Source organism: Ictalurus punctatus, chromosome 11 (genome assembly GCF_001660625.3).
Source record: "Ictalurus punctatus breed USDA103 chromosome 11, Coco_2.0, whole genome shotgun sequence".
In the NCBI taxonomy this organism is placed as follows: domain Eukaryota; kingdom Metazoa; phylum Chordata; class Actinopteri; order Siluriformes; family Ictaluridae; genus Ictalurus; species Ictalurus punctatus.
Window position 1 is genome coordinate 8,799,434 of NC_030426.2, and position 27,045 is coordinate 8,826,478.

Consider the following 27,045-nt stretch of genomic DNA (forward strand, 5'->3'; position numbering starts at 1 on the left):
CAGACAAATAGGTTGATCAACAGCATTTGATGACAGAAAGATTGTGAGAGCTATGAAGAAAAACCCAAAAACAACAGTCAGTGACTTCACCAACAACCTACATAGGGCAGGTGTGAAGGTATCACAATCCACTGTTTGAAGAAGACTTTGAGAGCAGAAATAAAGAGGCCATACCATGATTTGCAAACCATCCATCAGCAGTAAGACTTGACAGAAGGCCAGACTGGAATTCACAAATAAATACAGAAATGACCTACAAAAATTCTGGAACCAAGATTACCCCCTACCAAAGTGTGGGGAAAGAAAGGATCTGCACTTGATCCAAACCATATGAGGTCATCGCTCAAGAACGTTGGTGGTAGTGGCATGGCTTGAGCTTGCAGGGATGCTTCTGGAATGGGCTCACTAATCTTTTTGGTGAAGTAACTTATGATAGTAGCAGCTGAATGAATTCAGAAACACTCTGTCTGCCAATTTACAGAGAAATGCATCTAATCGTGAGGGACTTCATCATGTAGCAAGACAAGTGGCCAAAACACATTTCCAACACAACAAAGGACTTTACTGGAGAGAGAAAAAAAAGGAAAACTTTAGACTGGCCAAGTCAGTCTCCAGACCATAACCCAATCAAGCATGCATTTCATCTCCTGAAGAGGAGACTGAAGGGAGAACCCCCCCAAAACAAAAAAAACAACTGAAAGAAGCTGCAGTACAAGCCTGTAAAATCATCACAAAAGAACAATGCAACAGGTTGGTGATGTTAGTGAGTCGCAGGCTTGATGCAGTTAGAGCAGCAAGGGATAATCAACCAAATATTAAGTGTCATTTACTTTAATTTACTTTAAGACTATCTGTTGAAATACTTTTGATCACTTAAAATATTGGTGGTCTGACTTAAAAGGTGCCATGTTTTAAGTTGTTTAACACATTAAATGTAAATATCAGGAAATTAAAGCTGAAATTCTGAGCTATCGTCTCATGTACATCTTTTCATCTTAAACCCAAATGTCTTCGATGTATAGCAAAAGAAAATTTGACCTTGCTGTTCCAGTATTTTCAGAGGGGATGGTTTATGTTTGTTCAAACACACTCCGTTTAACTTGAAAACAGCAATAATAGCCCTGCTTTGCATAGCACTTTGATGTGAACTTTATTTGCACTGTACATATAAAGTTTACAGAGTACACAATGCATAGACAAGAGGGTTTATTTCAGAACCTGCTACAAGATCCTCAAGGATACAAATCTTTAACTTTTTGTTAATCCATCGATATCCCATGATGCATTGCATCCATATATTGGTAGCTCAAAATAGCCTTTACAAAACAAAACAAAAGATATTTTACAATCTTCCAATGCAATAAATGTAATTGTAATAAATGGACATTTGCTTCTTTTTATATTTGAAATTGCCCAGTGCAACAAAATGTAATTGAAATCCTAAACGGGAACAAACCAAATCAGTAATAATTATACTAGAGTATAACTTATATATAGTTCACTACACAAATTCACGACATTAGAGCAGTAAAAGTTGAAGGTGTTTTGTGTAATTTTCCTGTTTCTTATGCATAATACTGTCCCGGGTTTCTCAGCACATCAGATGGTAGAATCCTGTGCTTACTAATGCTAAGCATAGTAACTCATTTATTTAGTGTATTAGTGATTCAATGATTATGGTACTTATGGACATTTGTTTTCCCTTATAGACTAGACTACAAGCTGTGGGAGCAGCTATGAGCACTGTCAATACTTAATAAATTTTGCGCTATTGTCTAATGACTGTTTTATCTTTTTGTGGCCAAACTAACAAAATTACAAGATAAAACAGTGCTAAGCTTGTCACATTATTCTTTTAGTGTCAGTAGATGTGGCCAGAGGAAACATTTGAGACCTTCAAATCAGCACTGAAAACTTCAGTCAACAGTAAACAAACAATAGTCCAAATACTAAGGGGAAAAAAAAAGGACATGAATTCGAAATGCTTTTCACACCATATTCAAAAGTGGCCCTCCATTGGTGCCAAAATACTTTGTGTTTTCAACAACATACAATAAAAGTTTCAATGCCTTGTTACATTAGCATAGTGATAATAATAATAATATCTAATGTTTGTCATCGCTTATGTAAACATTTACGAGGTCATGCAAACGTTAAACATCATCTTTAAAGAGCACAGTACAGATCATGGTCAGTGACTCAAACCTGAGATCCCTGCTCAACATCAAGGCCAGTCAAACCCCTCATACACCACTAATGCCCAAAACTGATCTGTAAAGCACTTCGATATTTATGGTAAGATACTTTGACAGACAAGGTGCTGTCTGTCTTTCACTCTCAGAAAGTTCCCTGTGTCAGGGAACAATAATAATATCTTGCGCTTTATCTATGCTAAAAGTAAATATCCCGTAAATATCCCATCCCATATGTAAATTGTACTCTCTTAGTTCACACATGCTGGTGTTTTGTGAGGATGTACTACAGGGATCTCACTTTGAGCCCTTGGCAAAAGGACATCCATTCAGTTCCTCTTCTATGACTTTGGAATAAGGCTGCTTTCACACTAGACTTCTTTTTTTTCTACAGAGAGCACTGGTTGAAGCACCTTCTTTGCTGACTCACATGACATGCACACTGTAACCATAACAACACTAACACCAAGTCCTAGCTAGTAAAGGTTATTTAATTATTATTAATAATTATAATATTATTAATTATTATTAATAATTATAATAAAGATTCAGTGTATTTTTTTTTTTCAACAAGGTTGAAACACGGTCTAACTATCATAAAGAGAAGGCCAGCTTGCCTAAGCTTTGGCTTGAGCAACAGTACTTGTGTGACTAGACAGCATTCAGACAACTATAAACAGGGACCGTTCTGTGACATTGTATACTGGTGAATGTTGCAAAACCAACAAATTTGTTATCTCTAGTTACACCGCAATATGAAAATATTGACAAAGAAATATCTCAGATTGAACATACACTATATAGCCAAACGTATGTGAACACCTGACTAGCATGCCTATATGTGTTTGTTGAACATCCCAGATGCAGTCCCCCTTTTCTGCTATAATAATCTTTATTATTTAGGAAAGGCTTTCCACTGGACCTCAGAGCATGGCTGTACAACAGCATTAGTGAGGTCAGGCACTGATATCAGGTGGGATCTCTAGTCAGCATTCGACTTCATCCCAAAGGTGTTCAGTGGGGTTGAGGACAGGGCTCTGTGGGGGACACTTCAGTTCTCCACTCAAAGCTTTGAAAACTATGTCTTCATGGTCCTCACTTTGTACACAGGGATATAGTCATGCTCATGCTGTAACAGCTCCTTAGTTCCAGTGAAGGGGAAATTTTAGTGCTACATCATACAATTTCTCTGCTTCAAACTTTTTACCCAGTTTGAGGAAAGCCCACATATGAGTGTGATGGACAGGTGTCCACATACTTTTGGAAATATAGTGTAAGCATTTCATATTCAGTCATGGGTGGCGTGGGGGCACAATGGATAACGTTGCCTCATAGTTCCAGGGCTCCCAGTTTCAATCCTGAGCTTGGGTTAATGTTTAGTGTTTCACATGTTAACTTCATGTCTGTGTGGGTTTCCTTGGGATTCTCTGGTTTCCATCAATCTCAAACCAAACAATGCTTGTATGTGAATTGGTAACACTAAATTGCTTGTAGTGTACACACTGTCCTTTGATGGACTGGCATCCTATCCAGGGTGTATCCCTGCCTCGTGCCAGGAAAGGCTTATTATCTACCGTGACCCTGATCAGGATATAGTGGTTACTGAAGATGAATGATGAATATTCACTCACTATTTTTGTCCATGATATTTTTTTCCCCTTGCTTACAGTGCCCCCGTGAGCTGCACGTTGATTATTCAGGAGATAAAAAGTGCTTGATGTCTTTCTGTGCTTTTCTGAACAAATTTTTTTTTGGGAAGAAGCACTTTTTTATTCTGTTCTGGCTTGTGGTGATTTGGGGGGGGGGGGGTGCCTAGTGTGAAAGCAGCCTAAGGAAAAAATAGTCCCATGTACGCATGAGGGAGCTCTATCATAAAGCTGTGAATCACCAGCCGGTTAAACCAGTCTGACACGGATGCAGGGTCAGAGATGTGAACAGTGCACAAACCATTCAGCAAGTAAATACACCATGGATTAAGGCAGGGGATTTTAAAGTAAAGCCTAATATTATGTGGCATCAGAATTTCATAATCTCTGCTTTCAGTGCCAAAACTAACAAAGCAGGCTACAACATTAAAATTCGTAAATAGTATATTTGATACCAAAGCATCTTAAGCTGCTTTCAGAGAATATACCTGGAGAATAATCTTTCCAGTCTCAGTAGAACACAATTATGACTGTCTTTGGTTGGGATACAAAATATAAAACAGACAAAAACTAAAGGTGTTATAAAGGAAACACAGTTAAAGGAACTCTTCGGTAGCATATTCAGTCCTCCCCCAAACCTCTCTTGCTGTCTTCCTCATTGCACTAGCTCCCTCTGGTGGACACTTTTAATTAAGCTCTGTGTTCAGTACAGTACCAGACTGGTGGTGATAGGCATATGTGTGTAATGGGATCTGCTGGCCTTCACTAGGTTCTGCATGCTAGTAAGTCTGTCTCAGACCCTGCTGGTTGGTCTACAGCAGTATGCACAGCTTCTGACACTGTCCTGATCAGCACTGTTGCGTCGCCCATCAATATCCGGAGAACCTAGTCAGAGATGACAGTATAAAACCAAAGACAACACCTTTTCATGTTTGATTTTGCACAAACAATCAATCTCAATTGTAGTTTCAGATTAAGGAAAAGATCCGGGCCTTCATTTATCAGTTGTGTGTATGCACAGATTACTCTGTATGTAAATTCTGTGTATGAACTTTTCAACCCAAAATGTGTCATTTATTAACATGAAAGATTGCTAATGCGCGATTTCACCATACATAAGCAAAGCAAGGTGGAAAATAATGGAATCTGAACTGCTAATAATTTGAATTGTCTATGGAATCCACTGCTGATTTTCAATATATAAAAAACAGTTGTGGTTTGTACTGTGATTTGTGGACATGTTAGAAATTTCATAGCACTAAAGCAGTGGTTTGTTAGCAGATAGGACTACGCACTCCAAAAACTACTACTAACAAATTTCTATTTATTAGTAGTAATTAATTTCTAAATTTCTACCCTCAGTTGGACGGAGAAACAAGTTGCACAAATGCAATCCCTGTGAATGTCTTTCGGTACAGTGTTTTTGTTTACAGGCACATTTCAGAGAGAAACTGGGAATAAAGTGGATATTTCCAAGCTATCACTGAGTAGAATTCTGCCCAGAGTTTTTTCTGAATTTCTCTTGGTCCAACAACAGATGGATTACCAATCTGGCCTATTTACACATTTCCAGGGGCCTTTATTGTGCCACACTATCACACTATCACACTGTTCAGCGAGTTAATATATACCAGGCAAAGGAATGTAAACTCTGAATCTGAAATAAATTCAGAAATGTTACTGGTGTGTGAGTCTGTGTTTATAACCACTGAGGAGTCAGTTAGGTATTAAGAGTTTTTAAATGGAGCTAGATCAGCGAATGAGAAAAAAACACAGATAACTGTAAACCCAGTTAAAATTGGATAAAATTAATAAGAGAATTAAGATAATTAAAATGAAGGATAAGTGGTATAGAAGATGGATGGATGGATGGATGGATGGATGGATAATTAAAATGGGCTAAAGAAGATTGCTGTCACAGCTGGCAATGAGTTGATCACTAATAAAATGCTGGAGTCACTTATTTTTTTAGGTAATGCCACCCTTTGTGGTGACGCCTGATATTCTCTGTGACTTGATTGGATGGGAGATGAAAAATCATGTTTCTACTATAGTGAAAATCTACATCTATCTATATCTGTAATCTTCAAGCTTTTTTCCCATTCACACTATCTGTGACTCATTCTTTCAATTAACCTTGGTTGCAAACTTTAAGTACTTTCTCAGTAAGTAAGTATACCTTATAAATAGCGGTAAAAATACCATATAAACACCGTGGGTTTTATAAAGTCGTGATTAGATTTATGTAGTCGCTCATTTTGCCTATTGAGTGTTTGAGCTGTGAAAAAGTGGTTACATCAGGACATCCAGTCATATTGATTATACACAGGGGCATGAACAGAAAAGAAAAAAAAAACAGGAAAAAAAAAATGGTTGCTGGAGTTGCTCTTTAAACTCTACTCAACAGTTAATCTCCTGGACCACAACATTGCTTTTTTTCAGTTGTTAATTTACGAACAGACCTTTCAACATCAAGTGGCACTATCAAGTACAACTGACCACATCTCTTGCTTGACCTGTTGGATAAATCATGAGCTATCTCACCAATCTCCTCCTCTTCATTGTCCTCGTCTTCTTCCAGGTGGTGCTCTTTAGCAGGCAGGAGCAGATGTCTGTGACAGGGGCTGGTGGTTGTGATTTGACTCGAGCCCTCCAGGCTGGTGCCCAGCTGTAACCTCCTCATGTGCCTCACCACGGCTGTCGCATTGAAGGCTTGCTGGAAACACACCAGCACAAGATGACAGGGATCAGAAATGATCACCTACAGTGAACTGTTAGTAGCCTTTTAATGCTGGCACTAAATGGTGCTGCTGATGTTTGGGTTTTTTTAAATTTACCATTAGACATACAGTACTTAGATGTTTATTTTATGACATCTGCGTTATTGGTTCAGCAAAAAAACAAAAACATTTCCAATCATTACTTTTCCAACAAAAATTGAATGTAACAGAAATTTTTTTTTATCAGTAAAGAAAGTAACTAAGACTTTTGGAAACTACTGTATGCTTGGCAAAAATACCTTTTTATGTTTGTCTCTATGTTTGTAAATTGTTAACAAGGATGTTTTAATTACTCTACGTATGGACATACATTCATTTGTTTGCTATCCTGTCAGAAACACTGAGCTAACACTATCCTATGGCAGGAGTAGTCAACTAAAATTTGTACAGGTCAAGTTTAAACTTGTCTAACATTGGCAACATTATTGATAAAAACAGACTGAATGGTGACAACGGTTACCTTTCAAGCTTAACCACTAATGATTTAAAGTATGTTTTGCTCACATTACCACTTTTCACTACTCCAAAGACTATGAAATAGAGATTAAGGTATTTCTAAAAAAAAAAAAAAAAATCCCACTCCCAACTGCTCCTACAGAGTTATTTTATCCAATCCCACCCATGCAGTAATTTTTTATTGTAAAAGCAAAAATGTGATATAATTGTGATATAACAAACGTCTATGTTAATTCAATCCAATAGTCCAGTGCGCTTCCTTCAGTTAAATAATTAAGATAAATGCATGTGATTAGATAAGCCAGAACTGAGAATCTGTGAAGTTTCATGTTTAGACAACTAGAGTGGTTGAACTATGGCTAGTTATTTTCATACATTCATTGGCTCTGCTACAGTAATTTTTTCAAGTACCTCGGTCTACCAGTTGATGAACCCTGCCCAATGGCATTACTGACCAACTAAAAGAAGCTGAAGTTAGCAATTTTAGCATTTTGATTAAATAAACTATTCTACAGTAATATCGGTTTTGATATTGATATTGTGATAATAAAATTACTGGTATCACCGATTCCAATAGATTACTTCAGGATCCGTATCAGCCCTACAGTCTCGGCTAGTGCACCTTTAACTGCAAAGCCAAGAAGAGATTCCTGTGAAACTGAGACCGTGTAAATATACACTCACCTTCCATTTACTCTTGGCAAAGTTCTTTTTAATCTGAGCGCTAACGGACTCATGGATGTTCTTATCAAGAGCAGTGTCTCCCGAGATCCTTCAAAACACAGACAGAAAGACAGAGGGGAAGCAGGTAAGACTGATTAGTATATACAATTAAGGTTATATGTTTACACACGCCTGGCAAAATCTGCAAAATTTTAATTTGTAGAGACAAAACTTTCAAAAGCACTGTGAAATGAGTTTGTAGTCCTACCATGGGTGCTGTAAGGCTTGCTCGCAAGTATATCTTAGCTCTGGATCTTTCTCCATTAGGTGGCATATGAAATCTTTAGCTGGAAGATGAAGATGATATTATCAACTTTAAAAATGTAAAACCTCTTGAGTGACTGCAACCCTGACCAGGATAAATCAGTTACTGAGGATGAATGAAAGAAAACATAAAAACATTTAGTGTCGAGGCTCAGGCATATTGCATGTTATCATAGCAATGGGCATACTCTGCAGTATGTACACTAGTAAAGCAAATTGTTTGAATTCATTAAGGAAGCCACAAAACTGACAAACAGGAGAATCACCTGAGTCTGATATATCGTCCCAGTATGGAGAATCAAACTCATATTCAGCCTTCAGGATTTGCTCAAACAGCTTGGCATCATTTTCATCATAAAATGGTGGATATCCAGATAACCTGGAAAATGCATTGTGTGATAAGAAACATATTTTTGTGCTTACTAGTTTTTAGACTTTTGAGGACCCATTTAACCAAAGTACTTTGTATTGAAATACATCCATAGCCTACACATGTATAGTAGTGTATAGGTACAGCAATATTGTGTCAATTACCAAGACTTATAGTGGCGTGGGAAATTATTCAGACCTCTTTCGTTTTTGCACACTTTATTATTTTATTGATTTCATTAAAAAATTATTCGATTTACTTTTTCCCTCCCCCATCAATCTACACCCAAATGTTTTAAGATTTTGTTTAAAAAAAATTTTTTTGCAAATGTATTAAAAATCAAAAACTGAAATCTCTCCATTTACAGTCATGGGAAAAAATAAATACACCCCATGGAAATTGTTTTTGTTTTTTTAACATACATAATACTGCCTATTAATAGAGTTCATACATGAAATTGACATTTTGTAGTAATTTTCACAATTTTCTCAAAAAACAACAAAACCCAACAAAAACAGATCAGTCATATTGAAAAAGTAAGTACACCCCTACATTTATCACAAATTCAAATACATAAAATTAGAAACAGGTGTTCAAAATGCCAGTGATTAGAACCTGCTTAGGGAGTGCAGATGGAACCTGTCTTATTTATACCCCTCTCATATCTAGCGTATGGTACGCACGCTTTTCGGTTTTCATTGACAGTGACTTTGTTTACTTTGGACACGTGTTTTTGTTATGATTATGTTCTGTCTCCGCCCCTGTTTAGTCATTGGTTGTTTTCCAAAGGTGTGCCAATATTGTTTTCAGCTGTCCGTGTTTACTCATGATGTTTCATGTTATTGACCTTGTTTCTCGTTTCCTTGTTTTGATTGTAGCCTCGCCCTATTTATGCCTGTTTGTTGATCGCCTGACCTTTTGCATGTTATTAGACCTCGTTTTGGATTACTGTTTTGGATTTGTCTGCCCATATCTCCTTTAATAAAAACTTATCTGCATTTGCATCTGTCCTTAACTCCATTACGTAAGTATGTGACATGTGTGTTGTCATCATGCCAAGATCTAAAGAGTTCTATAAGGCCTTCAGAAAAGTGGGTGTGAATGCCTATGAGTCTAGCAAGGGATTTAAAAACATCTCCAAATTATTTGAAATACATCATTCCACTATAAGAAAAAATAATCTACAAATGGTCCAGATTTCAAATGACTGGCAATTTGTTTAGGACCGGTCGTCTCAAATTCAGCCCAAGAGCAGACCATCTGATGCAAAAATAAGTCTCCAAAAACCCCAAAATTTCATCACAGGATCTGCTAGTAAGTCTTGCAACTGTTAGTGTCAAACAGAAAGAGATTGCACAGATTTGACCTGCATGGGAGGTGTGCCAGAAAAATGTTTTTACTGTCTAAAAAGAACATTAGAGCAAGACTACAGTTTGCCAATGAGCATATACTGTAGGTAAAAACCAGGCCTTTTGGAATAATGTGCTCTGGAGAGAAGAATCAAAGATAGAGTTGTTTGGTCACAGTAACAACAGACATATTTGGCACAGACCAAAGACAGCTTTTCAGGAGAAGCACCTCATACCAACTGTGAAGCACGGTGGTGGAAATGTTATGTTTTTGAGTTGCTTCACTGCTTCAGGGACTGGACAGCTTGCGTTCATTGATTTAACCACAAATTCTGCATCATATCAAAGATTGCTTGAAGATAATGTGAGGCCATTTGTCCAAAAGTTGAACTGAAAGTGGACCTTTCACTAGGATAATGATCCAAAGCACACTAGCAAACCCACCAAGGAATGGCTCAAAAAGAAGAACTGGAGGGTTATGGAATGGCCTAGTCAAAGCCCAGATTTAAATCCCATTGAAATGTTATGGGGGGATTTGAAAAGTGCAGAACATGATAGAAAATTCCAGCAAGCTGATGTCCGAGACTGGTGGACAGTCATGCAAAACACCTACAAGAAGTTATTTCTGCTAAAGGGGGCAATACTAGCTTCTGAGGCCAAGGGTGTACTTACTATTTCCACAGAAGAATATCACATCTATTGATATTTCTTTTGAATAAATGATTGAAAAAGTTATTTTTCCTTGTGATTTTGTTCAAATATATCAACTTTATTAATAGATACTGTTTCAAAGATGATCAAGTCTTTGCTTGTCCAAATATGTCAAAAAAGCCAACAATTTCCATGGGGTTGTCTTATTTTTTCACATGACTGTATGCAGTTTGTGCGCATGTAGACACCCACTCACAAAATGTAAGAAATAACCCCTATGGACCAGCAGTCCACTGCTTTGCTGTAGGGTTTCTGAGCCAGAACCTCAGGAGCTGATAAAGTGAGAAAGAAACAGAGAAAATGTTGAGTGTCCAGATGCCCTGCTGCTGTCAATATACACTCTATAATCATTTTCACTTCTGAAGACTAGCAGCAAAGAGCTGGGGTATTGAGAGCACTTCTATAGCACTAACAACCTCACTCAACTCCCCTTGATCATCGAGCATTCAGCAAAATTCTGAATGAAGCTGAGAGAGAGAGAGAGCTCTTTATCATACCCACATATCCAGGCGTTCCACAGGCAGTCGACATCACAGTTCCAGAGTCCTCGATTTTTGACAGTCCAAAGTCACTTATCATGATGTTAGAGTCTTCATCCATGCTATAATACAGAAGGTTCTCTGGCTGCACCCAGTCAGAGGAAGAAAACAAAGAGTGAAACGGTGAAATTATGGCTTTAATATTTTTTAAAATTATTATAATTGTTTTTGTTTTCTATTATTTTCATTTGCAATCAGTTTAGCGTTTTAGCTTTGTTTTGTTTACATGAGCTATGTCATTTCATTTTTTAATTTTAAAGTTGACCCTTTCGTGGATGGAGACCTTGTCATTGTGAAGGGGCTTGTGTACTTTGATGAACCTCAGGGCTATGTTGCTGGGAGCTTAATGCTCCCAATGGGGCCACCCTTTTTGAACAGATCTGTTGTTAGAGGCAGACAAAGAGTAATCTAAGAAACAAACTATGAAAGGTACCCTGTACTGTACCCTATACTAACTGTACCCAAACCAGATCAGGGTTACAAGGACCTACCCCTGGAGCCAGGTCTGGGGGTAGTGTCTGTAGGCAAGTGACTTTTGACCAGGACACCCATGTCATCCAGTTGGACTCAGTCTGAAATGGCAGTGTGAAGCTAACTTTTGGGCTGACCACCTGCAAGATGAAGGCTGAGAGATTTGGCCAGTTTTTAGAGTGAAAAAAGAGGACTAGAAGGGATAGGGAAATCACACTCCTCAGGCTCTCTGGAAAAGTCAGTGCCAGGGCTCTGGCATTCTCCATCTGATAGTCACACATAAGATTGAACCTAAATTTAAACTTAACATTTCCAGGAATGCAGTTACACTTGCAGATAGACAATACTACAGAGGTGTTTTATATCCACCACAAAGGAGGCCACAAATCTCCAGTGATGTAGAGGTGGGCAGACACAGAAGAAATGCAAGCCTGTGTCCAGAGATCACAAACTGCAGTGGTTCCACATTGGGACTTGGTGCTAGGCAGTTTGTATAACTTGCCATATTAACCAATAAAAGGCATGGATATAGTGTTGGTTAGATGATAGTTTACATGGCTATTTGCTGGCCATCGTTATAACCAGGATAGTTCCCAAATTGTACAGTCAGTACACAGTGTCTGTGTTAATGGCCAGAATTCAAAGACACCATGCTGTGGCATAAGCCAGCATTGCTCCCAGAGATAATGACCTACTGTACTTACGGAAAAGACTGCACCCAGGCCAGCCCTTTGTCCAGGGAGGGCTCTCTAGCACTCTCTCTGTGCTTATGTGCTTTGAGAGGTACCATAAAACCTGTCTAAAGACAGGTTGCACACACATACTGGAATGGACAACAAGAGGTGCCTTCTTTCACCAAGAGGAGTGTCATCGACAGCCATTTGTAAAATGGAGATATGGAATTCACAATTTACCTTCACCAGCTTCTACAAGATAATGTGTCAAATTCAAAATTTCTGTGGTGAGTTGAATGACTCACTCCCTTGAGTGAGTTCCTTCAATCAGGAAGAGTATCTGGCTCTGGGTCATTCTAATCCTCATTAGAAAACAGCACTGGTATTTTGAGTAATTTCTTCCTCAACAGAGTATATTAATAAGACTTTGAACAAGCCTCACTCTTAACTAAGATCATAATCAGTGCCTGAATCTCACCTCCAATAGAATGCAGTCGCAGTACTTTAAGTGATTCTTGTCCTCATTTAAGTACAGTATTGAGTGATTCGCATCTTGAATAAAATACACTACATTAATAATACATTGAGTGATTCTCATCATAATCACCACTTCAGTGGATCTCACCCTCAATATGGATCAGTAAAAGGCTTGAATGACTATTCTATCAATATTGTTCCACCTTGAGTGACATTCTTAAAATGGAGCAATATCAATGCTTTGAGCAGTCATCATTACCCATACAAAAAGATGTCAGTATGTATTGTAAACACTGTCCAAGGAATGCACTGTGCGGGGAATGAATCAGGAAGTGTTATGAACCCTTGTGACAACTTTGTTATGCGATATCCATTAGCTCCAGAAGAAAAACAGAAAGGAAGCATCACAGTAGGTTACAAATGGACCATAGTTCTACAACTAAGTGGAGGACTGCCAGATCATCTGGGTCATTTGAGTTGATGCGAATGACCAGAGGACAAGTGTGTGTTAGAAGTGACCTTTTATATCTGTCACTATCATGAGATGATGACTTTGCAATTAGTACTCGACTTGGAAACAAGCACACAGGAAAACTCCACTAGTTCCAGAAGGAAACCACCCTGGCAGTCCTCTAATTAGTGGACATAAATATGGTTACATATGTAACCTATCATTTTTGCCTTATTGTGAACTCTGTTACTTTAGTTGAAATATCATGGCAACCTTACCTTTAGATCTCTGTGCACAATGCCCACATCATGCAGATATTTCACTGCATCTAAGATCTGATGAATGAGTTTACTGGCATCTCTCTCTGTGTAGAAACCCTTCTCAACAATTCTGTCAAACAGCTCTCCACCAGATACCCTAGAGACACACAGACACACAAATACACAAAATAGGTAATAGATTCTAATAATTGCAGAGCACTCTAAATTAAAAAATTCTTAAGACTCACAATTGCATGACCAGGTACAGGTGTGTCTGACTCTCAAATATGTCCTCCAGTGAAACAATGTTCTTATGTTTTATCCTGCAACAGACAGACAGGTAGATAAGATGTTTTTTATTGATCTTCACCTGTGACATCAAGATATTCAGATTTCTTGTCATGGCCATGATCATCCAGAACTAACATATTTATGTATTCAACCTGGCTCTCTTCTCTCAAATAATCTACCCCACCACTACTTTTGCTTTAATTCCTTTGTGAAGCATTTAATACTTTGATTAAATGCATTTTATCATTGCATTTTCTAAATGTGCTGCCATTTTAACTACATCTTGCTTGAGAGTGAAATCCCAGCTCTCACAAGGTTGGTTGGTATAAATATAAGCTTAATTATTCAATTTTTAAAAAATATATTTATAATGTGCCATGTACACATTTATATTTCATTTAGCATGGCTGACTTTTTGCTTTTTTGAAAAGAAAGAGATGTAGTAGGTCCCTCAAACACACTGCTGCCAATATTTATTTGTGCTCTAAGTTCTTATGTTGTTCCATTCCTCATTTACCCTCACTTCATTTCCTTTTCTTAATATTGCAGCCTTGTTCAGTTGCCTTTATTGGTATGTACCACAGCCCCTAATCTGTTTACTTCCTTCCCCTAATTTCTCTCCCTCGCCATCTCCCTGTCTTTAATTACAGTATTTTTCACAGCATCAGTTAACTAACACTCTCTCTCTCTCTCTCTCTCTCTTTCTCTATCTCTCACACACAGTCACACACACAGTGACACACACACACACACACAAACTGTTTCTATCTTTCTGTCTATTTTGCCTGACCCCCTTTACTCCTTTTCTCCTCCCCTTCAATGAAGTGCTGAGGGAACCCTCCATACCATCTCAACCCCAGTGTGTGCTGTTTCCCCAGCAACAGAGACACTAAAAATAGTCCTGTCTCCAATACTCCTGACATTTCTGGTGCATGCTTCCTCCGGTTCTACAAGGCAACACCACACTGTTTACCCCTGACATGTGCTCTTACAACAGCTTGTCTCTCCAGAGTCGAGCTTTACTGGCCTTAAATGAAACAGCATGAGGACCCATATTAAGTAACATAATTATTACATTACTCAAAAAAAAACATCATTATCACAATCTCAGAACTACTACTTTCATTTGTAGCTGGTAACCACAATCAAGACATGTTTTCAACCATTCCCATCCTTGAAACTAGCGCATCTCCACAGACATCTCAGATATGGTACATCTCAGATTGCCTCCTCAGACTCTTATGCTGTACACCTCTGCTTTAAAAATGTGCTCCATCACGAATAATAGTCACTGCCTAGAGATAATCAACTGTTAAATTTGTTCTGTCGCTTTATGAAACACAGTCATATAACATCTTATTTACGTGCGTGTTTTTTATTACATTCTTCACCTGTGTAGCACAACTATCTCGTTCTCGATACTGTTCTCTTTGCCCTCCAGTGCTTTCTTGGGGATGCACTTGACAGCAACGAGGCGCTGAGTGCTCTTCTCCTCAGCCAGCACCACCTCAGAGAATGCCCCGCTGTAAAAGAAGCCAAGAAGAGGGGGAAGGAAACAGCTCATGTGAGACCAGTTCTGCAGTTATGATTGTGCTTGGTTAGGATAATAGAGCTGAATGTGGGGACTGCATCAAAGGATGACAAAGACAGACAGACATGCTTTATTTCAGTACTGAAATATCTGCCGGCTGTATAAAAAGTGGCAAATCAGAACTGCTGCAAATGAACAAGACTTCCAATTTCCAATTCCATGGTTTAAGCAGTGGCATTGATTGCCACTGCTTAAATATCTCCAACTAATAAAGAATTAACAGCGTGAAATGAACACCTATAGTGTTAAACTGGTCTCAGATGGATGCTCCATTTTATCACAGTTTCACATAAAATGCTGTAGGTGATAATATAATTCTAATAACTTTACTCTGCATGTAATGAAAACCCTAGTATTGCTGGAAAAAATTTATATCATCTCTGTTCAGAAAAAAAAGGACACAATAAATAATCGTCAGATTATTATATAGCCACTTTGAATAAACAAATGGGTGGATAAAATATACGATGTCGTGTATCTATTCTGTACAATCATCACTTATACTTTTGTTTGTTAATTTTTATTTTTCATAAAGCACAAATAATAAAGAGCTTTGTTGAAGTTTTGCATGTATGTGTCATTTTTTGTAGTACAGGCTGATGTTCAGTGCTGTCAGGCTCTGCAGCATGAAAGACTGTAATGTGTTCAAACAGTGGTGCTCTCCAGAGAGACACAGACACAGGTGCATACCTTTACGTGATCAGTAGGGCCAAAGTCTAATGTGGAATTTTAGCTTGTTACTCAGAATATGAGTGTGCGCATACATTTTGGTATTTTATGCATAAGTTCATCTATTTACAAAAAATAATAGGATAGTATAGAAATTGTATAGACATTTCTTAGTTAACCTTTGCATAAGCCATGAAAACAGCTCTGCCTCTACAGCAGAAATTCATAGATAATGACCTTGACCACAGATACACGGACGAACAAACAGACAAGCAGAAAAAGAATAAGGAAGTAAGTGTGTGTGTGTGTGACAGGGCTTGTTAAATTATGATGGACAGAGTTACAGTATTAACACACGAAAAGAATCCTCAATGACCTCTGTTTGAAGATGACCTCTGTTTTTTGATTCAATAAACCTTCATTCTCTTACGTTTTGCACCTTTGTGGAGTGAAAAACTGCTTACTTCAGCACTTGAAGTGTTTGGCCTGAACCCATTTCTGATTTTAACTTTTAAACTTTAAATTGAAAAATTTGCTAGTATAAACATTCATTACTAGTTTTGTTTACCGATCATACATTATACTGAACGGCATTGTTGGCTTAATGCAGCTTTGTAATTCATTATGTGTGGTCAGGACAGATAGCTTTACATCTGTTTACACAGCAAACATCCTACAAACATCCTGGTGGACCTTGAGAACTGCTTTAGCCACCAGACATTTTTATTATAACGCTGCTATAGGCCTACTTGACTTTGACTGCACTAGTGTTGGTGGTTGCATGTCCCATTTAGAGGAAACAAAATTAATTATTAATTTTACATTGTTATGATTATTGTTTTAATCTCCAATGGCCTGAAATGGCAGCTCACTGAAATGTATAGTGCAGATAAAGTGTGTGAGTGCGTGTGTGTGTGTGTGTGAGAGAGAGAGAGAGAGAGAGAGAGAGAGAGAGAGAGAGAGAGAGAGAGAGAGAGAGAGAGAGAGAGATAGCTGCAGCTCACATCTCACTGAAAAGAAGGGAAATTATTGAGATCTGGGGTGATGGTACATTACTAAGATTTCTTAGCATTTCTTAGATTTTATTTATTTTTACTCGTTCAGTGATCATACATTTTGCTATGATGTATGAAATCCAAAAATATTTGTAGGCTGCACTGTGTATGTAGGATTTACCCATGAAATGTCACTGGGGTACTATTCTACCCATGGCAAATCCCAAAATGTCCACACTCACACTAGAACAGTTGGGTCTGTTCAAAAAGAGAACTACAGAACTAGCAGGATCGTTGCAGACTGACCTTTCAGCATATGATGAAATTGCCGATATGACTACAGTCATTCAACATTGTTTAATACTGAAGGTGACTGGAGAAATTAATCACTATGAGTGTTACTCCTACACTCATGCCCGTGTTCATCTATTCTTACCTCCATTTTATTTATTTATTTATTTCTGGTTATTGTGGTTACTGCAATTACAATTGACTGGTGGCTCATTCAAGGTGTATTCCCAGCTCTCACCCAGTGTTCCAGGTTCAGGCTCCAGATCCAATATGACAAAGCAGTTACTGAAGATGGATGAATGAATGAATGCATGAATGAATGAGTAACTTATAAGTATTCTTGATTCTAGTTTCCAAATAATCCACGAGTACTTCAAATATTTCCTTACTCTAGTATACCTCATGGTGGACTAGGCTAGGGTAAAATTTGAGTACATTAACCTTACATAATGAACAACTCAATTACAAAATCACAGTCTTATCATATATAGAAATAAGCCACCACAACTGATGCAATTTTTATTTCTATTATCAATACTATATGTTAATGAATAATTTAAAACAAAACAAAACAAAAATAAACCAGATCAATGTACTTCATTATCTATGGTTTTCTAATTGGTTAAGAACATACAGTGAATACTGTATCTTTCTCTTAGAAACACCTGGCAGACTGTTTCCACAGTGGGGCTTTGCAGAGTGTATCAGAAAAGACATATCATATATATATATATATATATATATATATATATATATATACCTAGTCCCCTAAAAAACAAACTTTGGTCTCTACAGCTACCATTAGAACCCTAGGAGAAATCTCCAATACACTCACCAGGGCGAACAGTCCTCTATGACCCAATCGTGATTGTTCCATAAACATACTGAGTTCTCTAATTGGTCCGGCACAAAAGCAGAACAATGACGTCAAAGGCATGTCCGAAATCTGAGAGCTTTGTGAGATCCTAAAGCTAAACGGTCCACACAAATTGTTTCCTAAAATGTCCCTAACAGAAGAAGCACTGCCAGTTAAACACCTCATATGGAGTTTTTACTTAAACTCTCCTTTGTCTTTATCTAGACAAAACAAACTGTTGGATTATCTGGCAGACGAAAACAACCTTTCTAAAATAAATCAACTGACTCCACTCAGTTTATTCATGTGCCAGTTTATTAGGAATCTTTAGAAAAAAGAAGAGGGTTTCTGCTGAGTGAAATCCTCTGAAGTGAGCCGGGCGAGGATTCTGAGAAAATCCATGACGTGGTATGATATTGTATGAGCCTCTAAAGGGAAGGACACAGCAAGGTGCTCCCTCAGAGATTAAATTATATGTAAAGCAGCATTAATAACCAGCCACATCTTCACATCACCTATCTAAGGTTTAAAATAATCAAATGCACCAGAATGTAAACATGATGACTAGCATAGCAATTAATACAATGTATAGTTCAAGAAGAATGCTGCCAATAGCAGTGAGCGCTAAAAGATTTTCATAATATAGAAGATATGAACAGACCTGTTGGATGCCTACACATTTGTGTAGGAGGAAAATACATCTCAGCCCAGCTAGCAATGGGACAAGGTTACCAGGTCTGTGGTTTTCCTGTGAAACTGGACTATTTATAACTTGCTGTTGTGTGTAGAGTTTTTATTTTTTTTTGTCTTTGGGGTGTTTTAAATATTTTTTTTATTTATATGAATGTTTTGCAAACCAAATAGGTGATCTACAGATTTTTCATGTAAACAGGAATTTCATCATTCATTCCTCTCCAGTAACCACTTATCAGGGTCATGGTGGATCCAGAGCCTATCCTAGGAATTGGATGTGAGGTGGAAATACACCCTGGATGGGATGCCAGTCCATTGCAGGCAAATACACATACACAAACAAACACACTCATTCACACCTGAGGCAATTTAGATTAGCTTGTCCACTTACATGCATGTTTTTGGATGTGGAAAGAACCTGGAGAAACCAAGAAAATCACATAGACATGGGCAGAACATGCATAGAAACATCACATGGACAGTAACCTGAGCTCAGGATCAAACTGAGGAGCTGGGAGGTGGCAACACAACACGCTGCACCACAACATACAGTCATGTGAAAAAATAAGTACACCCCATGGAATTTGTTGGCTTTTTTGACATATTTGCACAAGCAAACATTTGATCATCTTTGAAACAGTGCCTATTAATAAAGTTGATATACTTGACAAACCAAGAAGGAAAATTAGCTTTTTCAATCATTTATTCAACAGAAATACCAAGAGATGTGATAAAGTAAGTATTCCCTTGGCCTCAGAAGATAGTATTGCCACTTTTAGCAGAAATACCTTTTTGTAGGTGTTTTGCATAATTGTCCACCAGGCTTGCTGCAATTTTTGACCACTCTTTCATGTAATATTCTTTCAGTTGCAAGATGTTTGAGGGTTTTCTTGCATGTACTGCATGTTTCAAATCCCCCCACAACATTTCAATCGGATTCAAATCTGGGCTTTGACTAGGCCATTCCATAACCCTCCATTTCTTCTTTTCAGCCATTCCTTAATGGATTTGCTAGTGTGCTTAGGATCAGTATCCTGTTGAAAGGTCCACTTTCAGTTCAACTTCAACTTTCGGACAGATGGCCTCACATTATCTTCAAGCACTCTTTGATATGATGCAGAATTCATAACTGAATCAATGAATGCAAGCTACCATGAGTCCATGAGGCAGTAATGCAAACCCAAACCATAACATTTCCACCACCGTGCTTCACAGTTGGTATGAGGTGCTTTTCTTGAAAAGTCGTCTTTGTTTTGTGCCAAATATTTCTGCTGTTACTGTGGCCAAACAACTCTATCTTTGATTCTTCTCTCCAGAGCACAGTATTCTAAAAGGCCTGTATTTGCCTATATGCTCATTGGCAAACTGTAGTCTTGCAAAGGCTTTTTCCTGGCATGTCTCCTATACAGGTCAAATTTGTGCAATGTCTTTCTGATTGTAAAAGCATGCGCTTTGACACCAACAGCTGCAAGACTTACTAGCAGATCCTGTGATGAAACTTTGGGGTTCTTGGAGACTTCTTTGTGCATCAGGCAGTCTGCTCCTGGGATGAATTTGCAGTCGTTTGAAATCTATGCCATTTGTAGATTATTTTCCTTACAGTGGAATGATGTGTTACAAATCATTTGGAGATCTTTTTAAATCCCTTGCCAGACTCATAGGCATCCACAACCTTTTTTCTAAAGGCCTTCTAGAACTCTTTACATCTTGGCATGATGACACCACACATCTCAATAGCAAATGGAACATCATACACTAGATATGAGAGAGGTATAAATAAAACAGGTTCCACCCGCACTCCCTTCTAATCACTGGCACCCAATCTTGAACACCTGATTCAACTTATATGGGTTTGAAGGTGTGATAAATGTAGGGGTGTACGTATTTTTCCATGTGACTGATCTGGGGTTTTTTTTGTTAATTTTAATTGTGAAAATTACTACAAAATATAAATTTTATGTCATTTGAAAGAGTGTATCAACTTTATTAATAGGCACTGTTTCAAAGAGGATCAAATGTTTGCTTGTCCAAATATCCAAAAAAAAAAAAAAACCCAAAAAAACAATTTCCATGGGGTGTATTTCTTTTTTCACAGGACGTATGCATAGTTAGTTACATATTTACTGCATGTGGGCTTACAATGTAATGAATTGACAGATAAAACATGTATATATGCAGTAGTACTAAAAAAAAAAAAAGCAGTTTTGGTGTCATCAACCAGTGGGCTATATTCGAACCTGCCTGAGCCATCCTGATGCCCTACTTCTGTTTGGAGTTCTCATCACCTGAAAATCCCTCACTGCTACTAAGATGGCCCCACAAGGACAACCTAAAGATCACCATGAGATTACTGTGGATGGTACCACATAGAAACCATAAAGATGGCTGTGGATGTTCTTCTTTGGATAGCCTAAGGATTGCAATTGAATGAGAACAGTTTGCACTCAAGGCTCAATCGCTGAACAGTTAATAACTTCAGTTTGATATAATAGACTTTACTTTAAAACTATAATGAATTTAGAAATTACTCTGATGCTCATACTCATAAGTAGCTCATAAGCACATAAGTTCCTGTTTACACAATTGTACTTTTTGGCTTTATAGTATACAGTTGTAGATAGCACTATCTGGTGTCACCAAGATGAGGATAGGTTGCATTTTGTGTCTTGTTTGTTTCAAGGTTTCTTTATTATGTCATCTCAGGGAGTTTTTCCTTCCCATTGTCACCTCTGGCTTGCTCATTATCGCTAACTTTATAAATGTAAAATTTATATCCTGAATTTATATATTTCTTTAAAGCTGCTTTGTGAGAATGTCCATTGTTAAAAGCATTTTACAAATAAAATTGAATTGAATTGAATTTTATGTTAGTTTTGAGTGGTTTTGTTACACCATCCTGGCAACCCTGCAATGAGGTATAAACTGAAGGCAATAGTGGAGGCTGGCCATAAACAAACATGCCTAAATTTAGAAGCTCTGCAATTGTCATCTGAACAGTCATCATTGGTCCTGGAAGTGACACCCAACCACAGTGGCAACTTAATGAATACATGTACGTGTGTGTTGGTGTGGTTGTATCTTCATAGCTTAATTTATTAACTTCTACCCCAATCCGTGGCCAGAAGACAACAGCATGTCCTACACCCTACATTCTGCAATTCTGCATCCCCCTGTAACTTTGCACTGCTAGTCACTGGTTGAGATCCAGAAAAAGCTAGTATTTAGGGAAAAACAACAAGCACCAACATGGACGAATGCTCAGACACACACATATACACACACGCACGTACATACATGGCGTTTTTCTGTCTCATATGTCCTCATGCAGACGCTAACAAGCTGTGAGGATGCAGAGTGAAAGTGGCAGAAAATGGGTACTCGCCCACACACATTGCAGTATAAATATAGCCACAGTAACTGAGGGCCAGTGCAGTGTTCAGGAGAATTGTGAGTGTGTCTCGTCATCTGTAAAGCATCAGAGTGCTTAGAGCAAGCTTCAGCTTCACTAATCATAATAAGCAAAGTGCCAACATGTACCCCAATACAAAGTGATAGGAGGCTGCTCCAGCATTGGAAATATTACAAAAGTAATACAGACCCTTATAAAACCAGAAAATAATGTTTTGACATCTCTATGCACTGCTGCATTATCCTGCTATGCATGCAACGCTTGTGAGCATGGTTCACTGACTGAACCATAAAAGCATCACTTCCTTAATCCTAATTTGTATAATTGTGATTCCAAATCTGACTCTCAAACAGAACTGCAAACTGCAGGATGCTGAAGGCTCAGAACAGAATCAATTCACTTGAAAAAAATGATGGAAGGAGATGACATAGTTATTTGGAGTTGTAACCAAATTTAACATGATTTATTTCATGAAACACTCACGTTCCCAGAACTTCTTTGAAGTCATAATTTTCCTTGATGTCAGTTGTCTTCTTTTTCCACCCTTTTCCTTCCTCTAAGGGCATTGTACAGTTGGGCTGATGCTCCACTGGGATACTGAATAGAGAGGATTTAGGATAGCCCAGTGGATAACACAGGGAGCGAGAGCAACATGAGAGCATGAGAATGAGAGCATGAAAGAGTAAGAGGCAGTAACACTAGCACATCACATCAACAATCTATGTCAATTTACATCATATTGTATGACATAAAATTATATATATGGGATTCAGGATTGAGTACCATTCATGTTATGACTTCTTTGACCAGAGCTGTTCGAAACCCCTGATCTCCACATTTTAGTTCTGTGGTGAGTTTTATTTTTAGGGGCTTGATTACACCACCACAAATTCCTGAATAACTTTAACAGCCAGGAAGAAAGTGGCCTCATTTTATCAAGCTAATTTATCCAACTTAATGCTGTCTTGCTTTTTGCAATGTATTACATTTCCTCATGGGTCTATCGGATGGGTTCAGGTTCAAGGTGCAAATAACCCACAAGAAAAGCAGCATGAATTAGAGGAGCTGAAAGCTCTCAGAGCTTAGTCTGAGTGGAAGGTTGACTGGGGATACGAGACTGTCTAATATGCATTGAACGACCATGCATAACTGAAACTTGATCCATGCAGGGATTTTGATCTCTGTGAAGCTATGGAAGGCTTTGTAGGCCTACACAATATGTTGAGTAAGTGTGCCATATCTCAAGATATGGCACAGTAATTCTTTTTTTGTCTTAAATAGCATTTTGCATCATGCTGCACATCCGTGGTGCTGTTTTGCATCATTTGCACCATACATTACATTAATCATTCATTCTCCCCGGAGTTAATACTCCAGCATTGCTTTGACACTCATCACATTTACTCAGAAGACTTGTGTATATAAGGCTACAGTTGCAATCAAAATTATACAACCCACATTGCAAATCAGGTTTATTGTCAAAATTTACAGACTTTCAGCTGTTTGCAATGAACAAATCAAACAAAAGCAATTGAAATAGTTCAACACAATGAATGGTTCAAGTGGTTTCCCACAAATTCAACTGAAAATATGACTTATAATGACTTCTCCAGTTTCAAAATTATTCAACCCCTTCATGGAAAGCATCTTTAGTACTTAGTAGAGAACACTTTTGCTGTTATGAATTGCTGCAAATGAGATGCATAGCCAGACACCAGCTTCTGGAAGCGTTCCTAAGGAATCTTAAATCATTCCTCATGATCAATGGTCTCCAGTTCAGTAATATTCTTGGGTTTGCATGCTGCAACCGCCTTCTTCAAATCCAACCAGAGATTTTCTATGTGGTTCAAGTCAGGTGACTGTGATGGCCCTGTAGAATCTTCCATGACTTCTTCTGCAACCATGCCTTGTTGGAATCTGAGGTATGATGGGGATCAATGTCCTGTTGGAAGGTCCAATGACGTCCAAGTATCAGGTTCATCACAGACGATATGACTTTTTCTCCTAGGATTTCCCAATACTTCAATGAATCCATCTCGCCTTCCACACGCTGCAGGTTTCCAGTGCCAGAGGATGCAAAGCAGCCCCAGTGCATCACCGAGCCACCACCATGCTTGACTGTGGACAGAGTGCTCTTTCTTCATTCTTCTTCCTCCAGACATACCGCTGATCCATCGTCCCTAAAAGTTCCAGTTTTGTTTCATTGCTCCACAGAACAGAATCTCAAACCTTCTGTGGCTTATTTATATGATTTTGAGCCGACTTTTCTTGTGTTTTTTGGTCAGTAGTGGTGTACGTCTTGGAGTTCTGGCATGGAAACCTTCTGCGTTTAGTATTACTGTGCTCACTGAAACCTCAGTGCCTGTTGCCACCAAGTCTTGCTGCAGGTCTTTTGCAGTCACTCGAGGGTTTTTCACAACCTGCCTTCTCAGAAATCTGATTGCAGCTATTGATAGCTTCCTTTTTCTGCCCCGTCCAGGTTTTCATCCCTAACCAGTTCAGGTACTTCATGTGTTCCAGCTCAAGCACACCTGGTGCAACTAATGAAGCCCTTGATTAGTTGCATCAGGTGTACTTGAGACAACACATGTTTTGCATATTTGTGATGTTGTGAGGGATTCTATTCAGGGGGATGAATAATTTTGAAACTGGATAAATCATTATAAGTTGCATTTTCAGTTGAATTTGGTGAAAGCACTTGCAGCATTTGTTGTGTTGAACTATTTCAATTGCATTTTGTTTGATTGAAAATCTGTCAATTTTGACAATAAACTTGATATGCTGTGTGGTTGAGTAATTATTGTTGCAACTGTATCCAATACTATGTTTTATAATTTTGTACTGAATATCCATCCATCCATTTTCCATAACACTTGTCCTACACAGGGTCGCGGGGAGCCTGGACACTATACAGGGGACTCTGGGAACACCCTAGGCGGTGTGCCAAACCATCTCAGGTCACAATCACACACCCATTAAACGCCCACAAGGCCTTGGGGAAGAAACCCAGAGGAAAACCCCAAAGCACAGGGAGAACATGCAAACAGGGCGAAGGCAAGAATCAAACCCCCAATATTAACTTGCTGTCGAGAGATCCATAATGTAAAGTTTGAGCCACGTCCTGCATACAGTATTTGGACAAACATGTTGCCGGATAGGGTAGTTTTCTTCATATTTTTCCTAGTGTTAATCATGCTGGACTGGAACATATGTCCTGAGTGTAGATTAGGCTGCTCTTGTTAGTTATTAAATTCTTTGCAAACATTTCTAACAACTACCATAATTACAATTCCCCCTTGCCCGTTTGGGTGGATTTGGCTCGAACACTGAAAAAACGATTGCGGTTTTATTTGTTTTTCTGGCAACCTTGTGAGACGCGACTTCATGGGGTTGTGTTAAAGGAGGCGCGCGCAGGGATTCGTAGGACACAAAGCAGTGAGCGCGCTCAATGGTAATAACCCTCACTGTATAGCCCTCATATTATAAAATGCTTCAGCCTCAGGAGACACTTCTAAAGACGCAAGTAGGCTACAAAAAAGAATAGAAAGAATAAGAATGAGGATAAACAAAAAAGCCTCGACCAAAATTGCGCCCTTGCAAACGAATAGTCCTTCAGTCACATCAAACGTCCAGTCAGGATGAAAGGATTGAGGAGTCTGCAGTGAAAAATGACGTCCAACGCCAAATAATGTATGAAACGATGCATTGTAAACTGTGTCATGAGACATTTTGTTTGAGACAGATTTTTTTTTTCATCTTGGAACCTTTTACGTTTTGTAGCCTGTAGTTGCGTGAGTAGCGGCGTCGTCTAAGATTCAAGAACATCATAACACCTATACTGTCATACGCGAATCTGTACACTAAAAACAGTGATTATATAAACCCAGTCGAAGATCTGGCCAATGCACCAAATCCCGCTCCCACCTCTTTAAACCCAAGTCACTTGATGGCAGACTACACATTTCTGCGGGCAATGCGCAACCAATTTCTACAAAACTCTGGTTCCATACATTCAGGTGCAGCAATGTAGTAATGCAGCCTATGTGAGGAACCTTCCTCGTTTAGATTGCCTGCGTAAGCTATACTATGAACCCAAGTGATGCAAGGTTGACCAATGCAGGACAAAAGAATTTTGTTCCAGATTTAGGCTAGAAGCCCCAGTCTTTAGAAATTCATCCGTTCTTCTGAGAGGAAGGTGTGTGATGAGGATCCTACCTGTTCGCCTGCTCTCGGAGCTGAATGCTTTGCAGTCTTTAGCGCTGATGTCGCGCTCGCGCTGCTCAGCCAGACCTGCTCTGACGTCACACGCGCCGCTGCAGGGATCCTAAAATCAGCAAGTTCCTTCGTCCGCACTTTTCAATGTTCCGACATCACCCCAGCTGGGGGGACAGACAACATCTGGAACAATGCGCACAGAGTCTTAGAACTTGGAAATACCTAGGGGACCTACACAAGACACTTACTGCTGTTCTTGTTCGAAACTTTCATTATAAATATACATTCTGCAGCAACTCAGCAAACGCAAGAACCCCTATTATTCTGCTCCATTCTGCAGCAGAACGGTTAAAAAAAGAAAAGCTATTTATAAATGCATTACATACACTTTATGACCAAATGTATGTGGACACCTGACCATCACAACCCTATGTGGGTCTTTCTCACAAAGTTGGAAGCACACAATTGTATAGAATGTATGCTGTACAATTACAATTTCCCTTCACTGGAACTAAGAGAACAAACCTGTTCCAGCATGTCAGTGCCCCGTGCACAAAGCGAGGTCTGTAAAGACATAGTTCTCCAAGGTTAATGTGGGATAACTCGAGTGGCCTGAACAAAGCCCTGACTTCAACCCCTCTGAACACCTCTGGGATGAATTGGAGTGCTGAC

At 38.6% G+C, this 27,045-nt stretch overlaps 1 protein-coding gene across 1 annotated transcript; it reads right to left on the reverse strand.

Annotated features, from left to right (window-relative positions):
- Positions 1–1,125: 1,125 nt before the first annotated feature.
- On the reverse strand, positions 1,126–26,583 carry camk1a (calcium/calmodulin-dependent protein kinase Ia). Its single transcript, XM_017480032.3, has 12 exons — positions 26,374–26,583; positions 22,642–22,755; positions 15,046–15,177; positions 13,612–13,686; positions 13,382–13,520; positions 10,989–11,115; positions 10,688–10,763; positions 8,328–8,440; positions 8,006–8,084; positions 7,759–7,846; positions 6,383–6,554; positions 1,126–4,723 (listed from the first exon to the last, which is right to left on the reverse strand). Exons 2-12 carry the CDS (start codon positions 22,722–22,724, stop codon positions 4,632–4,634), a joined length of 1,176 nt encoding a protein of 391 aa, XP_017335521.1. The 5' UTR covers positions 22,725–22,755; positions 26,374–26,583; the 3' UTR covers positions 1,126–4,631.
- Positions 26,584–27,045: the final 462 nt, after the last annotated feature.

Bases quoted from the DNA above. Each gene is read 5' to 3' on its own strand.
- camk1a (XM_017480032.3), bottom strand. From the start codon at position 22,724: ATGCCCTTAGAGGAAGGAAAAGGGTGGAAAAAGAAGACAACTGACATC. The intron at 13,687-15,045 runs GTGAAGAATGTA...TGTCTGTTGCAG, and splicing joins GAGATAGTTGTGCTACACAG to GATAAAACATAAGAACATTG. The intron at 13,521-13,611 runs GTGAGTCTTAAG...GTGTGTCTCTAG, and splicing joins CTGTACCTGGTCATGCAATT to GGTATCTGGTGGAGAGCTGT.